The 16,036-nt window shown below is 37.7% G+C and overlaps 1 protein-coding gene across 2 annotated transcripts in view; it reads right to left on the reverse strand.

Moving 5' to 3' along the window:
• Window positions 1-16,036, reverse strand: part of COL24A1 (collagen type XXIV alpha 1 chain) — a 353,825-nt gene that overhangs the window by 130,423 nt on the left and 207,366 nt on the right. For both annotated transcript variants that reach the window (XM_016191238.2, XM_060202277.1), the window contains 5 exons: window positions 15,505-15,558; window positions 10,239-10,292; window positions 9,918-9,962; window positions 9,753-9,797; window positions 5,931-5,984 (listed from right to left, as the gene is read on the reverse strand). In XM_016191238.2, the coding sequence (XP_016046724.2) occupies window positions 5,931-5,984; window positions 9,753-9,797; window positions 9,918-9,962; window positions 10,239-10,292; window positions 15,505-15,558 (252 nt within the window). The remainder of the gene's footprint in view (window positions 1-5,930; window positions 5,985-9,752; window positions 9,798-9,917; window positions 9,963-10,238; window positions 10,293-15,504; window positions 15,559-16,036) is intronic.

Consider the following 16,036-nt stretch of genomic DNA (forward strand, 5'->3'; position numbering starts at 1 on the left):
GGGTACAACTCCACACAATTCCCACCACCAGAACTCTATATCCCATCCCCTCCCTTGATAGCTTTCCTATTCTTTAACCCTCTAGGAGTATGGACCCAAGGTCATTGTGGGATGCAGAAGGTGGAATGTCTGGCTTCTGTAATTGCTTCCCCAATGAACATGGGCATTGACTGGTCGATCCATACTCCTAGTCTGCCTCTCTCTTTCCCATTTTTAAGGCTGAGTATAAGGTAAATCTGTTGTCTCTGATGGCATACAAATGTGTCCATGTTTGCTTGAGATCATGCTGTATGTAAGAAAAAGAAAAGATTTATTCATTAAGAGAGAGGCAAATAGGAGTAAGAAAACCTGAGAATTGCTCGACTCTGGCTTGGGGTGATGTCGGGTCTGCACTTGAGACCTGTGGCCTGTAGGTTGGTGCTTGAGCAGCTTGAACCATCCCTCAGGTCCTGATGTGACAGGGAGTGAGTTCTGTTGAACAATTTCTGTTTCATATGAATAGATATATCAGTCTTTACACTAGGTAATCATTAAAGTGAAACAAAATGGATATTGGGATCTTTATGGGAATATTTTTTTTCTTTTAAGTATTTTATTTACTTATTTTCCTTTTTGTTGCCCTTGTTGTTTATCATTGTTGTGGTTAATATTATTGTTGTCCTTGCTGTCATTGTTGTTGGCTAGGAAAGAGAGAAATGGAGAGAGGAGGGGAAGACAAAGAGGAGAGAAAGACAGACACCTGCACACCTGCTTCACCAGTTGTGAAGTGACTCCCCTACAGGTGGGGAGCTGGGGGGCTCAAACTAGGATCCTTACACCAGTCCTTGAGTTTCACGCCACGTGCACTTAACCCGCTGTACTACAGCCCTAACCTCGGGAATCTGGACTACTTTAATACTGAATAGTATAATTTTAACAAACATTATTGACAATAGTCAGTCAAGGGAGTTGGGCAGCAGTGCAGCGGGTTAAGCGCAGGTGGCGCAAAGCACAAGGACTGGCGTAAAGATCCGGGTTTGAGTCCCCGGCTCCCCATGTGCAGGGAGTCGCTTCACAGGCAGTGAAGCAGGTCTGCAGGTGTCTATCTTTCTCTCCTCCTCTCTGTCTTCCCCATCTCTCTCCATTTCTCTCTGTCCTATCCAACAACAACATCAATAATAACAACAATAATTAAAAAAAAACATGGGCAACAAAACGGGATAAATAAAAAACCAAAAGAAAAAAAGAAAAAAAGAATAGGCAGTCAACCTGCTAATGAGAATACCTTTACCCTTGTATTATACTTTTGAAGTTATGCTTCAGCTTTTTTTCCTTTCCTTTTTTTTTATATTTATGTACTTTATATTTCTATGATTAGGTACCAGTCTTTTATTAGATTAGGTATTAGTCTTTTATATCAGTGTGAGTTGAATATTACTATATCCTCATGTCAAAGATTAGAGAGGCTAGAGTTGGGAGTTTTTCTTTCTGCAGGCTCCTTAGGCTTTGGTAAAGCCCCAACAGGGTTATTAAAAAAATTTTTTATCTTATTGGATAGATACAGTCAGAAATTGAGAGGCAAGGAGGAGCCAGACAGACAGAGAGGGAGAGAAACAGAAAGACAGAGAGACACCTGCAACCTTGCTTCACTACTCCTAAAACTTTCCCCCTGCAGGTGGGGAGTGAGGGCTGGAACCTGGTTCCTTGTTTATCACAGCATGTGTGCTCAACCAGGTGTGTCACCACCTGGCCCCCTTGGTTTTTTTTTTTTAAGATCTTATTTATTTATTAATGAGAAAGACATAATGAGAGAAAGAACCAGACATCACTCTGGTACATGTGTTGTCGGAGACTGAACTCCGGACCTCATGTTTGAGAGTCCAATGCTTTACCTGCAGGTACCCTCCCTTGATGAGCTTTCTTACTAGTCCTAAATAATTTCCTTAAGTATCAGTTTTATATTTTGTTGAGTTATTTTATGTCACTCCTAGAGCCACCCCTAGGACAATGACTAAAATAGTTTCAACTTGAATACATTCCTCTGCTCCACGTTCATTATCCAATCCAACATAGCTAAACTGAGTATATAATTCCTTATTCTCAAACTTTTTATCTGTTATTTACAGTCAGTCAGTGACACTATCTTTTCACACATTCAAGAGAGAAACTTAAGAATCATACTTCACTGCAAGTTCATATGCTTTAATTAGCCATAATCCACATGTGAGCAGAATCATCGGGTAGCTGTCTGTCACCTCTTTGCTTAATTCATGAATTGTCTCAAAGCCTGTGAGAACTATGATAGTTATTAGCTGAGGGGGCACAGAAGTGTAGTGGTGGGTGTGGTGTGAAACTATAACCTGCAGTCTTATGATTTGTAAACCGTTCGTAAGTCACTAATACATTATTTTCAAAGACTCATACTTCACATAGTATATCCATTTTCTATTGTTTAATTATTTTTTTTATATTTAACCACTTGCTAACCAAGAAGGTTTTACCATCTCCCATAGGGATTACTGCAAAAGAATTCCTATTCATTTTTTGTAACTTCCAATTTGATCACTGTCTTATGGTCTGAGTGATATTTACAAATATACACTATCTTTAATTCTTCAGTGATATCCCTTTATTCCTAGAATAAAAATATAAATCCTTGAGAAAGGGACTTTCTTTCATAAAGACAGCCAGAAATTGAGAAGGAAGGGGGTGATAGGGAGAAAGATAGACACCTGCAGCACTGCTTCACCACTCATGAAGCTTTCTCCCTGTAGGTGGGGATCAGGGGCTTAAACCTGGGTCCTTACCACCCAGCCCCACTTTTTTTTTTTTTTTTTTTTTTAACCAGAGCACTGCTCAGCTCTGATTTATGGTAGTAGGAGAGATTGAACCTGGGGTTTTGGAATTTCAGGCTTGAGAGTCTCTTTGCATAACCGTTATGCTAACTAACCCTGCCCTAGGATACTTTTTTTTTTTTTTTTTTGCTTCCAGGGTTATTTCTGGGGATCAGTGCCAGCTCTACAAATCCACTGCTCCTAGTGGTCATTTTACTTGATAGGACAGAGAGAAATTGAGAGAGGAGGGGGAGACAGAGAGGGAGGGAGAAAGATAAACACCTTCAGACCTGCTTTGCCACTTGTGAAGTGTCCCATCAGCAGGTGGGTAGCTGGGGGCTTGAACCTGGATCCTTGCTTGGGTCCTTGTGCTTATTACTATGTGTGCTTAACTGGGTGTGCCACCCACCTCCCAGCCCCTTGCATTTACTTTCCAAATGACCTTTGTGCCACAGTCATATTGTCCTACTTTTCTATCTTCAGATAAGTAATGTTTGTCTTCCTCCTAACTCACAATTTCTTCCTGAAATTTCCCCAGCTAAGCTAGTTATGTTCATATTTCATATCACAGTTCTAATGTTCCTCCTCATGAAAGTTTTCTCAATTCTAGATCATGACTATTTCTGTTAGATGTCCTCTTAAAATGGATTTCCTATATTTTACTGGATGTATCTGAATTTGTAACAATTTATCTCTGATTATTTATGTATATGTACTTCTATCATTGGGGTGAAAACTGCATGCTCATTACCATGCTTCAGTGCAAGTTCTTCATAACATCTGCTTATTGCATCAATAAATGATAAGCTATTCAAACCCCATTACTTATATCAAAAATGAGCAAACCAGTTTTGAATCCTGTCTATAGAAAAAAGAGACAGGTATTACAGGCAAAAACTTTTATTACTCTCAAAATATAAATATTTCAATATCTTTTTTGCGCTCTTCATTTTTCCAACATACTTCTCCCATTTTCTTTTTTTTTATTGTCCTTATTTTATTTATTGGTTAAAGAGGGAAGGGGGATTTAGAGGGGAAAAAGCTCTGCTTCACCACTTGAAAAGCTTTCCCTAGAGAGGCAGACTGGGAGTATGGATCAACCAGTCAACGCCCATGTTCAGCGGGGAAGCAATTACAGAAGCCAGACCTTCTACTTTCTGCATCCCACAATGACCTTGGGTCCATACTCCCAGAGAAACAGAGAATGGGAAAGCTATCAGGGGAGGGGATGGGATATGGAGATCGGGTGGTGGGCATTGTGTGGAATTATACCTCTCTTATCCTATGGTTTTGGTAATGTCTCCTTCCTTAAATTAAAAAAAAAATAAACAAAAGAAAAAAAGAAAAGAAAAGCTTTCCCTCTGCAGGTGGGGACCAGGAGCTTGAACCTGGGTCCTTGTGTGTTGTAACATGTGTGTTCAACCAGGTGTACCACCACCCGGGCCCTCTCTCATGATCTCTCCTATGAGGTGGTCTAGCAGCTCAAACATTTGGAGCAAAATCAATTATATTCACTGTAAATTCATTTACTTCTCAACTGACCATGAGATGTGAATGTCAATTTTCAGGTGGTAAGCCACTTAATCATTTCGGCTATAATTAGAAATTTTTTTTTGTGTGTGTAAAGCCTAAGATTCTGTCTCTTCTGTTTTCAAACCTCTAATGACATACTTATAAACTAAGTATGTTATATATAATAAAACTATTTTTTTCTTTTTCTTTTTTAATTTCACTTCTATCCATTTAGTATTACTAGCTGAGGCCAGGAGCTAGGTCAGTAATAGGAGTACAGGCCTAGCATGCATCTGGCTCCATCTGTGATCTTCAGCACAGCATATGTCAGAGTTGAATAATGCTCTGGTCTCTCATACATAATAAAATAAAATAAAAATAAAATAAAATCTTAAAAAATTTCACATTGCAATCACTAGCTGAGTGATTTTGACTCTGAGCACGTAAGTTTTTTTTTTTTTTTTGCCTGTTCATTTTGTAAACCATGGACTACATAGATATATCAGACATTATATGATAGAGAACTACAAAGGAAAACAATAATTTCTGAGTTAAATTCTGAGCTAGAATCTTTTAGAAAAAAGAAATATTTAAGTTATAGTGCTAAAGAGAGCTGCTTTGTTTTTGAGTCAGCAAATATTAGAATTGGGATGACTGGCGAAGCGATATCAAATAGGGAGAAAACCAAAAAGGACATCATTAATGAAATCAGTACCATGTACAATATTATTTCTTTGGAAAGAGTTATACATGCAGTCAGTCAAATCATTACGTATTACTGGGAGAGGTCACACTCTAGGTTAAATATGGAAAGGAAGAAATGAACAGACTAGTAAGACTATTTCGCTGAGTGTTAAAATTTTCCACTTGCTACTAGTTAAATGGATTAAGCAAAGGTCATCTGCAGATTTTTGTGTCAACTGATTTACAGGATCAGTTCAACACTTTGAAAGGTTACATTGTACAGTAAATCTTATAAGCATGCTATAGCATATTATATCTGATATCACTAAGCAGAAGAATGATTTCATTGGCAGTAGGAAAGTAGGTGTGACATTCTTTCCTTTTTCATAATTCATTTTTCCATGGAAACTCTGTAGCTGAATCACATTTATAAAGTTGTGATGTAAGTTGCTGAATCCTTGCTATAACAGCATTTCTGTCATGTTTGTACATTTTGCCCCATAAGCTGTAGAGTCTGACTTCTCTCAATGGGCTTTTATTATACAGTGGGTTCATAAGTGTGATTGTGTAGCAATGTAATAATTACTGTATGAACAGCAAGCTATTCAGAAAGAAAATTTCTGAGATTCAATGAAACAGAGGTATCTTTGTTAAAAATGGAAATATGTGAAAATTTAACAGTTCCAAAAAAACAGGAACAAAGTTGACTATGTAAAAACAAGAAGGCACTTCTTCTTCTAGCGTTTGTTCTTCTTCCATAGCCAGTCAACAACTGTAGTCACAGTACATCGTTGTGCATATGGTGTCCTTATGATTAATGCTTTCTGGAGTGTATCAGCCATACCACAGCAGGCTATAATAACAAGCAGATGATTGTACCTTATAGAAATTTAAATGAGAACAGAATAATAATAAACTTACTGGTTCTCCTGCAACTCCCCTGTCTCCTGTACTGCCAGGGGGTCCTTGTAATCCCTGACAAACAAAGGCAAAATTTGAAGAAATTGTCATGTTTAATAATATTTTTATCAATTTACTTACCTCAATCGTCTCAACTAACTTTTTTTTTTTTAAATCAGAGCATTGATCATCTCTGGTTTATGGTTTTGCAGGGGATTAAACCTGGGACCTGGAAGCTTCAGGTTTGGGAGTACATTTTGTATAACACTTATGCTATCTCTCCCATCCAACTGGCTCTTCTATCTACCGTAAATCTATCTTTTTTTCCTTGTGGTAATATAAACATAATACACTATATAATACACTAATGATTTGTAAGAGTACAATTCTGTGGCATTAAGTACATTTCACATTATTTTGCTACCACCATCATCCTCTATCTACTTAAAAAACTTCCTATCTCACTTTCTTCTTCCATTTGCAATCACTCTTCTATTTTCTGTCTCTATTCTCTATGGATTAGTATTCTTGGTACACCCTATAAGTGGAATCACAGAAGGTTTATTCATTTTTTTCTTGCTTATTTCACAAAGTTCATCAAATTTAAAGAGGTACTTTGTTCGTTAATCATTTTCCCCTGCTTTATATCTTACTGCCTTTCAGCTACTAAGTTGCAGATGTTATCATGACTCCATCCTGACTTCCCTGGGCAGAAGATGTGTCCAGGAGCCTCACTTTTCCAGACCCCTGTCCATCAGGGAAAGACAGAAACAGGCTGGGGGCTGGGGTTGGTGGTACACCTGGTTGAGTGCCCATGTTGCAATGTGCAAGAACTCAGGTTCAAGCCCCCGGTTTCCATCTGCAGGAGGAAAGCTTCACGAGTGGTGAAGCAGTGCTGCAGGTGTCTCTCTGTCTTTCTCCCACTTTATCTCCCACTTCCCTCCCAGTATCTGGCTGTTTCTATCCAGTAAAAAAAGATAATAAAAATTTTTAAACATTTATAAAAAAAAAAAACAGGTCAGAGGTATAAATCGACCTGCCAATGCCCATGTCCAGTGGAGAAACAATTATAGAAGACAGAACTCCCACCTTCTGCACCCCATAAAGAATTTGGTCAATACTCCCAGAGGAGAAGAAATGATAGAAGATGACTAGAGAGGTCTGAACTCTAACTCCGTCAGGACCAGGAGAGGAAAGAGGAATGACATTCCGAAGTGATAATAGGTGTGGCTATGACTTGGAAGGAAGAGTGGGCAGGACCATAGAAAAAACCGGGCAAATATATATATATATATAAAATAGTTAACCCATATTTGTGACATTGGGAGAATAATTGTAGCTTCCAATGGAGGAAATGGAGATACAGAACTCTGGTGGTGGGAATGGTGAAGAATTATAACCCTGTTACCTTATAATTTTGTAAATCAATATTTAGTCACTAATAACATTAAAAAAAGAGAAAAAGAGATATGTTCTGGGGTTGGGTGAGGGTCAGGTTTGGGAGGGCATGGGGGCTGCAGTACACTATGCTGAAGGTGAACCTAGGTTGGTGATAGGGATAGTCTGCAGACCCTAGAGAGGAAAGATGAGAAACTGTACCCATGTGACAACAACTGTCTTGTAAATCACCTTTTGCTAGGCCCTGGATTTGGGCTCTGGCACTAAAGGAGAACATCATGGGTGGCACAAGGGAAGCCCATGGATCTGGATGGTTCTGTACAGTATCCTGTCTCTTTGACTCCCTCACTCTCTTTAAAAGTAAAGAATAAAAAGATTGGCTCTGGGTAGTGGTTTCATGCACAGGGTGCCAGGACCACAATATAAATAAACAAATCTATCTTTTTTTCCCTTCATTTTCATTTCAGATAGGAATGGAGAGCTTTATATCTTAACTCCTTTTCAGCCACCAGGTTCCAGATGCTACCATGATGCCAACCTGACTTCCCTGGGCAGACGACCCCACCATGTGTCCTGGGGCCCTGCCTCCCCAGACCCCTGCCCCACTAAAGAAAGAAACAGACAAGCTGGGAGTATGGATCAACCTGCCAATGCCCATGTTCAGCGGGGAAGCAATTACAGAAGCCAGACCTTCAACCTTCTGTACCCCATAATGATCCTGGATCCATGATCCCAGAGGGATAAAGAATAGGAGAGCTATCAGGGGAGGGGATTAAATGCAGAGTTCTGGGGCTGGGCATTGTGTGGAAATGTACCCCTCTTATCCTACAGCCTTGTCAATATTTCCATTTTACAAATAAAAAAAAAAGAAGAAACATAGTGGGAGAAAGAGAGAAGGATTCATGTCCTTGCTCATGCTAAAGTGTGTCTCCTACCATATGCCCTATCTACTGTCTGGTTTCTCACATTAATTCATCTGAGATTCCCCAAGATCTCAAGGATATATTTTAGTCCAATCAAGAAAGGTGAGGAAATGAAACTAGAGAGCTAAGTAAACCTTAGCAGTTTGTACAGACCCATATGCCTTGATGTCCAACCAGTATTATCAACTAAGGTAACTTTACTCATCAGGTCGTTTAAGAAAGATGCTGGGGCCAGGTGGTGGTACACCCAATTGAGCATACATGGCACAGTGCACAAGGACTCAAGTTCAAGTCCCTGGCCTCCACCTGTAGGGGGAAAACTTTACAGGTGGTGAAGCAGTGCTGTAGGTGTCTCTCTGTCTCTTTCCCTCTCTACCTCCCCCTTCTTCTCGACTTCTAGCTGTTTCTATCCAATAAGTAAATAAAATATAATAATAATGATAATAATAGAAAGAAAACTGCCTGCCACAAGCTATGACTGTAAAAATCACTCCCACATCTTAACTGACAGTCGAATGTCAAACATCACATTTATAGAGAGAAAGTTCAGGTGAAACCCCACTCAGTGTCAACAATGCACAAGAATGTATTTTTATTTCTCTTGGCCTGATTTTTCTGACCTAAGAAAAAGGATGGGCTCCAAGGTGATTTATCCTGCAATACTGTTTTGATTCACATTGTAGTAAAGTGGAAAGAATCTACAGAGATGCTATTATAGATTATCATCAAAACCCAGGTGATGACTATTAATACTCGAAGAATTTTGGTGGAGGGGAGGTTTTAATTAATATTACAAATCATACATAAATTCTTTCCCAGTATATAGTCATTTTTCTCTTTTGAGTCTATTTTAGGTTTGACCTTGTTCAAACATATGCTATCATGGGAAGTAACAGGCAGGGGGCAGCAGATTTCAAAGAGGAATAAGTAAATGCAGAGAAGGTAGTGACAATTACCACAACAGCTAAAAAAAAAAAAAAAATTTCCAACCTTTTTCTGATTCATCTTTTAAATTTTTTGATTTTTATATCTTTATATGATATATGTGTATATAATATATCAAAATGTCACCATCAAAAATTGTCACAAATGAAAAGATAAAAAATCCCCATGTGTTTAACCTTATGTATTCAAAATTATCTACATTACACATGATAGTACATGAAACAGGGCACACATACATGTACGCTTATTTTTGTCTTTTATGAAACATCCCTTCACACCCAGGGATAATTACCAAAGAATTTGTTACAACTCAAGAAAAAGTAGTATATTTCTGAGAGGACTTTTTCTAGTAGGGAGATATAAAGAATTTAATAATATTAATATCTAATTTATCATACATAAGATGAGGTACATGTGACAGGTACCATGAGCAGTTTTCAGCAAGTATAAAGGAGGCCCTAAGACAGTAAGCAATATGTCCAAGTGAAGCAGTCCTAGCAACTGAAATAGAACAAAAATATTGGGCTACAGAAGAATGTGCATAAAAAATGTTCACAGCTTCTTCATAATTACTTACTGATTTTCCTTGGGCTCCCCTCTCTCCAGGGCTTCCAGTCTTTCCCTACATAAGAAAGAAAAATGATTATATCAAGTTGTTCCCTCTCCAGATGTTAATCCCACGCCAAGGGAGGCAGAAAAGAATTTGAATATTTATATTTAGAGTAAATGTTTTATTACTTACAGTAAGACCAGAAGGACCTCTTTTTCCTTGATCTCCTTTTTCGCCCTTAGAGAATATCAATATAAGGTGAGTTAATAAGTATATCCACTATGGTCATACTCATCTTAGCATATATACAGAAAACAAGACATCAAGAATATAATCATCATTAAAAAGGAAATGTTTCTGTGAATACATGCAGTAAAACTTTGTTTATGATTCACACTTAGGCAAAGAGAAATTTTAGAGCCTTATATTGTAAGCAGTTATACACATTTTAGACAACTAGGACATATGAGCTCAATAAAACTTAACCATGTAATAAAAAAATCAATGATGTACCTTGACACCTTGTATACCTCGTTCCCCTGGAAGTCCATCTAGTCCTCTTGGTCCCTAGAGATGAAAAAAAAAATTTCTTCGTTAACATGAAATGTGCCTTTGTTTACTTTTACACATCCTTGTAACTGAAAACACCATGCTCTTCTTAAGTTGGCAAACTTGCTTGTTTCTGTGCCATGACCACAGAAAGGATACAGCTGTGGAGACAGCTGAAGCTATTTGAAGAAGAGGATCAAGCCGCTATCTTCAGAGTTTTATATCAAACAGTAAATCAGATAACAACAACAACAACAACAACAAAGCACTTGGTTTAGCTGTCGAGGTGGCTATACTATAGATTTTGTTCCTTGAGTGTTTAATTCGCCTTATAGTTTACTCAGCAAGCAACCATCCAAGAAGAGTCGGTCTTTTACAGTTTTATGTTTTAGAACGACAGTCTTTACTTTTTTAGAAAATACACGCAGGCAGCACTTTTAAAGCTTGTTTTTTTACTTTCATTCCATCCTGCAATAAAACACTTCATAAAATTTTGAAGTGTGTTAGTAATACAAGGTAGAAGAAAAAGTAGGAAGAGAAGTGACTGGTTAACTTTTTTTTTTTTTTTTTGGTAATTTTTAAATTTCTTATGGGGGGAACCCTTTGGTTTACAGTATAGTTGTTTATACCTGGATAGAATTTCCCATCTCATCATGATAGGTGTCTGCAAAATGCTCTCACCCCAGCCTTAGTCTTCATTCACCAGGATGCCAAGCTCCCTTCCCAACCTTCTTGCTCCCCTCCCTCTCAGAGTCCTTTGCTTTCACATAATACACCAAATGTAGTGCAAGTCTTACTTTGTGTTTCCCCTTTCTGTTCTCGTTTCTCAGCTTCTGTGAATGAAATTATCCCATATTCATCCTTCTCTTTCTGGCTTATCTCACTTAACATTACTCCTTCAAATTCCATTCAAGATGAGGTGAAGAAGGTGAATTCACCATTTTTAATAACTGAGTAGTATTCCATTGTGTGTATATATACCCAAACTTTCTTAGTCACTCAGCTATTGTTGGAAATCTAGGTTGCTTCCAAGTTTGAGCTATTGCAAACAGTGCTATTATGAATATAGGTATATGTAAATATTTTTGGACAAGTGTGTTTGATTCCTTGGGATATATACCCAGGAGAGGAATTGCTGGGCCACAGAGTAGCTCCATTTCTAACGTTCTGAGAGTTCTTTAGCCTGCCCTCTACAGGTACTGAACCAATTTACATTCCTACCAGCAATGTAAAAGAGTTTCTTTATCCCTACAACCTTTCCAACATTTGTTGTTCCTGTCCTTTCTGATGTGCAACATGCTCACAGGAGTGAAGTGAGTCCTCGCTGTTGTCTTTATTTGCATTTTTCTGATAACCTTTGGCTTTATTCACATGTCTGTTGGATCTTCTTTTTGGTGAGTGTTCTATTCATTTCCTCCCTCCACTTTTGGATGGGGTCATTTGTGAATGGTTGACATTTTAAGACACTACAGAAAACAAGTAACATGTAGACTGCAAGTTCTGTCCACAAATATAATCATGTGATTTTTATCTTTCCTTTTGTTGACCTGGCATATTGTAGTATGAATTTGCATATATTGAACCATCCTTTTATCCCTGAAATGAATCCTACTTGGCCATGTGCATGATGCTTTCTACGAAGTTTTCTGCATCTATTTTTAGCAGAGATTATAGTCCATAATATTCTTCTGTCTTGCTGCTATTTTGGTTTAGTGATCAATTGATGCTGATCTCCAAAAAATGTTTTTGTTGGAAGTTCTACATTCAGTTTTTTGGATGAGATATGTAGGATACCATTGTTGCCAAGCAACAATCCTAATGATGCTTACTGAAATGAGTTATTTTAAAAAAGGAAATTTTCTAGCCCTTTTCCCAGCCATGACATCATCTCCCCAGATAAGAAATTGGGTCCACCTGTATATTAGATATTGGGCTCAGGAAAAAACTAATATAGTAATGGGACCTTTGGAATATAACTAAAACAGGACTACCAGCTATTCAAAACAGAGACTCCAAATTTCATCTGCAATATTTCATCTGCCTTTAGTTCATGGTTAGGCAACAATTTGTTTGGCTTCATACATTAACTCTTTTTTTAGCCACTAGGTTTCAGATGCTACCATGATGCCAACTGGATTTCCTTGGGCAGACGACCCCACCAATGTGTAACTCCATTTCTAAACTTCTGAGAGTTCTTTAGACTGCCCTCTACAGGGACTGAACCAGTTTACATTCCTACCAGCAATGTAAAAGAGTTTCTGGAGTCCTGGAGCCCTGCTTCCCCAGACCTCTGCCCCACTAGGGAAAGAGAGAGACAGGCTGGGAGTATGGGTTAACCTGCCAATGCCCATTTTCAGCGGGGAAGCAATTACAGAAGCCAGACCTTCCACCTTCTGCACCCCATAATGACCCTTGGTCCATACTCCCAGAGGGATAAAGAACAGGAAAGCTACCAGGGGAGGGGCTAGGATACAGAGTTCTGATGGTGGGAATTGTGTGGAGTTGTATCCCTCTTATCCTACGGTTTTGTCAGTGTTTCCTTTTTTATAAATACAAATTTTTTAAAAAAGAGAACTTGAACAAAGTTAGAGAAAGTACAAGGAATGCTGAAGCAAAAATCTTAGAGCTGTGTTTCTTTGTAACTAACCTAAAAAAACATAAATTCTGTACTCAGCAGGATGACGGGAGGTTGAGTCAGCAAGCTATAAGAAAAATGACATCATAGTTTTTACTACCATGTGGATGAAACTGAAGGAAAAATAAAAGGAAGTCATTATTTGTGTCCTGAATAAAGGCTTTATTTCTAAACAAGCTTTCCTTGTTTAGACAGTATACCGTGACTTTACATAATTACAAGAAACCATTCACCAAGTAAATCAGTAAAATATATTTGGAGGAGAAGAGGAAGATGGGCACTTGAAAGGTGAAACTAGGAGAAAAAGCGACAAACCAGCAAAAAAAAAAATTATCTAGGAATCTTGGGGAAGTTAGAAAGACTGCAGAGCAAGTATCATTTCCATATGACTTCTGAGATAGCATGTGTGGTTCAAGGAGAGACCCAGCTGAAGTGCATAGCTTCTTTGTGTATAATTAATACAATTATCATTGAATTAATTAAAAAATACCAGGAGTATGTGTTCTCTCTCTTTCTTTCTCCCTCTTTCTCTCCTCCTCTCACCTGTGATAAAGCTGGCTGACTTTTCTACTAAGACTAACATACAGATAGATAAATACAATAACACTTGATAGGTACTAGATGCTGGTGGAATACGGACCATTAAGTAACAGTTTAGGGACAGATAATCTGCCACCATTTTTAATCTGACTGTGTGTGTGTGTGTGTGTGTGTGTGTGTGTGTGTGTGTATGTGTGTGGTGGTGGAGTCTTACACAGGTATGATGAATCCCACTGCTTTAGTCGTGACTTTCATGGTTTTTAGAGAAAGAAAGAGAGACACAGAGAGGGAGAGACAGCAAGGCACTGCTCCACTATCTGGCATTTCCCCCAGTGATGTGGTATTTCATGTGGTACTAAGGTTCGAACTCATGGCTTCTTGTTTGGTAAAGTACATGCTCTACCAGGTGAACTATCTCCTGCCCCCATAATCATTTTTAAAGTTTTTATTATTTTAAAGTATGTTTTGGCTAAAATAGGCTATGACCATCAGGATTATTTACAGACTATAAATTTACAAACTATTAAGGAAAAATAGTTTTTAATGAAACTAATACAACTTGGCTGGGGATATAGCATAACAATTATGCAAAAGGCTTTCCTACCTGAGGCTCTGAGGTCTCAGATTCAATCCCCAGCACCACCGGAAAACTACAGCTGAGCCGTGTTCTGGTCTCTCTGTATCTTTCCCTGTGTATCTCTCTTTCATCAAAAACTAAATAAATAAATTTGTTAAAAATAAAAGAAAAAAGCAATACACCTAAAGAAAAAATGGTTTCTTCATCTAAAATGAAAATCAAAGTTTGTTTCAAACTGGGCGTTTATTTATTTAAATTAATTTTTAATATTTATTTATTTATTTACTCCCTTTTGTTGCCCTTGTTTTATTGTTGTGGTTCTTATTGTGGTTGCTGATGTCTTTGTTGTTGGATAGGACAGAGAGAAATGGAGAGAGGAGGGGAAGACAGAGAGGGGGAGAGAAAGACAGACATCTGCAGATCTGCTTCACTGCCTGTGAAGTGACTCCCCTGCAGGTGGGGGGAGCCAGGGACTCGAACCTGGATCCTTACACCAGTCCTTGCGCTTGCACCACCTGTGCTTAACCCGCTGCACTACCGCCCAACTCCTCAAACTGGGTATTTCTAACACTTTTCTCTCAGGCACCAAGTAGAAAATGTCTGTTTTCTGTTTTTGTTTTGTTAGTTGAAGGTCAGGCGTTTAAACATTTTCTTCACTAGCTCTAAACGTTAGGGTAAAAATGACCTATTAAATCTCGTAGAGTCAAACCAATGAAAAATATTCCTTAATATTTTATGCAGTATTGTATAAGCCTTGGAGTCAGATATACTAAATATCATTTCTCTATGTTTACAAGTCATACACTTAAACTCTTAGAGTTTCGTTTTCTTGATTTTTTAAGAGTTGAATTTTAATTTATTATATATAATTTTTAAAATAACTAGTTCACCTCTGATTTGCAATTTTAAGCTCATAGTCATCCTTTGAATCTTCATTCATTATATTTTCTTTTCTTTTTTTTTTTCTTTTCTTTTTAGCCAGAATGCTGCTCACCTCTGGTTTATGATGATGCTGGGGTTTGAACCTAGAACCTTTGGAGTCTCAAGTATGAAAGTGTTTTTACATAACCATTATACTATTTTCCCAGCCCCCCTCATTCTAGTACCTATTGCTCTTATTGTGTCATGATACTACTATTTCCTGTTATGTAAGTCTCTCGTGAGTAGAAAAATAGCTTATTTAAATGTCTCTACATTTGAACGTTCCCGAAAGCATGAGACTGGAATGAAAGGGGGGGGGGGATAATTCTATGTAAAGTGGTGAAATTTGTGAAACTAAAAGAAGCATGGTTTCATAAGTACAAATAACTATGAGACACATTTCAATTAATATATTAGTTCATCTAATATAATTTAAAAAGCAATGTCTAAGCACAATTTAGAAGACATTGAACTTTTTTTTTTCATTGCTCTACATATGTCAATATTTTTGCTGCAGTTTCTTCAGGTCAATCTACTTGCTCAGTCAGATTACTTACTTTCCGTCCTTTAGGACCTTGACTTCCAGGTGGCCCTCTTTCTCCCACGTGACCCTACATATTGACAAAATTTTAAATCAGTTATAGAATTCAGAGAAGAGTTATCAGACTGGCTATTAAAAACCTTTCTTATCACATCCATTTCTCACTGGGAGTGTTCAGTCTTAAACTGATTAGTCTTCTGAAAAATAGGCTATGATTATTAAATAAATACATATTTCCCTTCTCCAAAATTCTGATTCTTGATATCTCTTATTGACTAACTTTATTTCTGTTTAACCTCTGAACAAAAATGAGATTTTTTTTTTTTTTAACATTCACTCATCAAGTTGTCAGAAGGAACATACATAGAATAGTGATGGAGAGAGATATCCACTAAGTCAGTCTAATGTGTGAGTCCTTTAATGAAGCAAGCAATGAGTTTTGCCGCAAGGTATCTTTCCTATGATTCTAGACTTAAAATTTTTAAATTATCTTTATTTATTTATTGGCTAGAGACAGTCAGAAATTGAGAGAGAAGGAGGACATAGAG

This window comes from Erinaceus europaeus, chromosome 11, assembly GCF_950295315.1.
Source record: "Erinaceus europaeus chromosome 11, mEriEur2.1, whole genome shotgun sequence".
Taxonomy (NCBI): Eukaryota; Metazoa; Chordata; class Mammalia; order Eulipotyphla; family Erinaceidae; genus Erinaceus; species Erinaceus europaeus.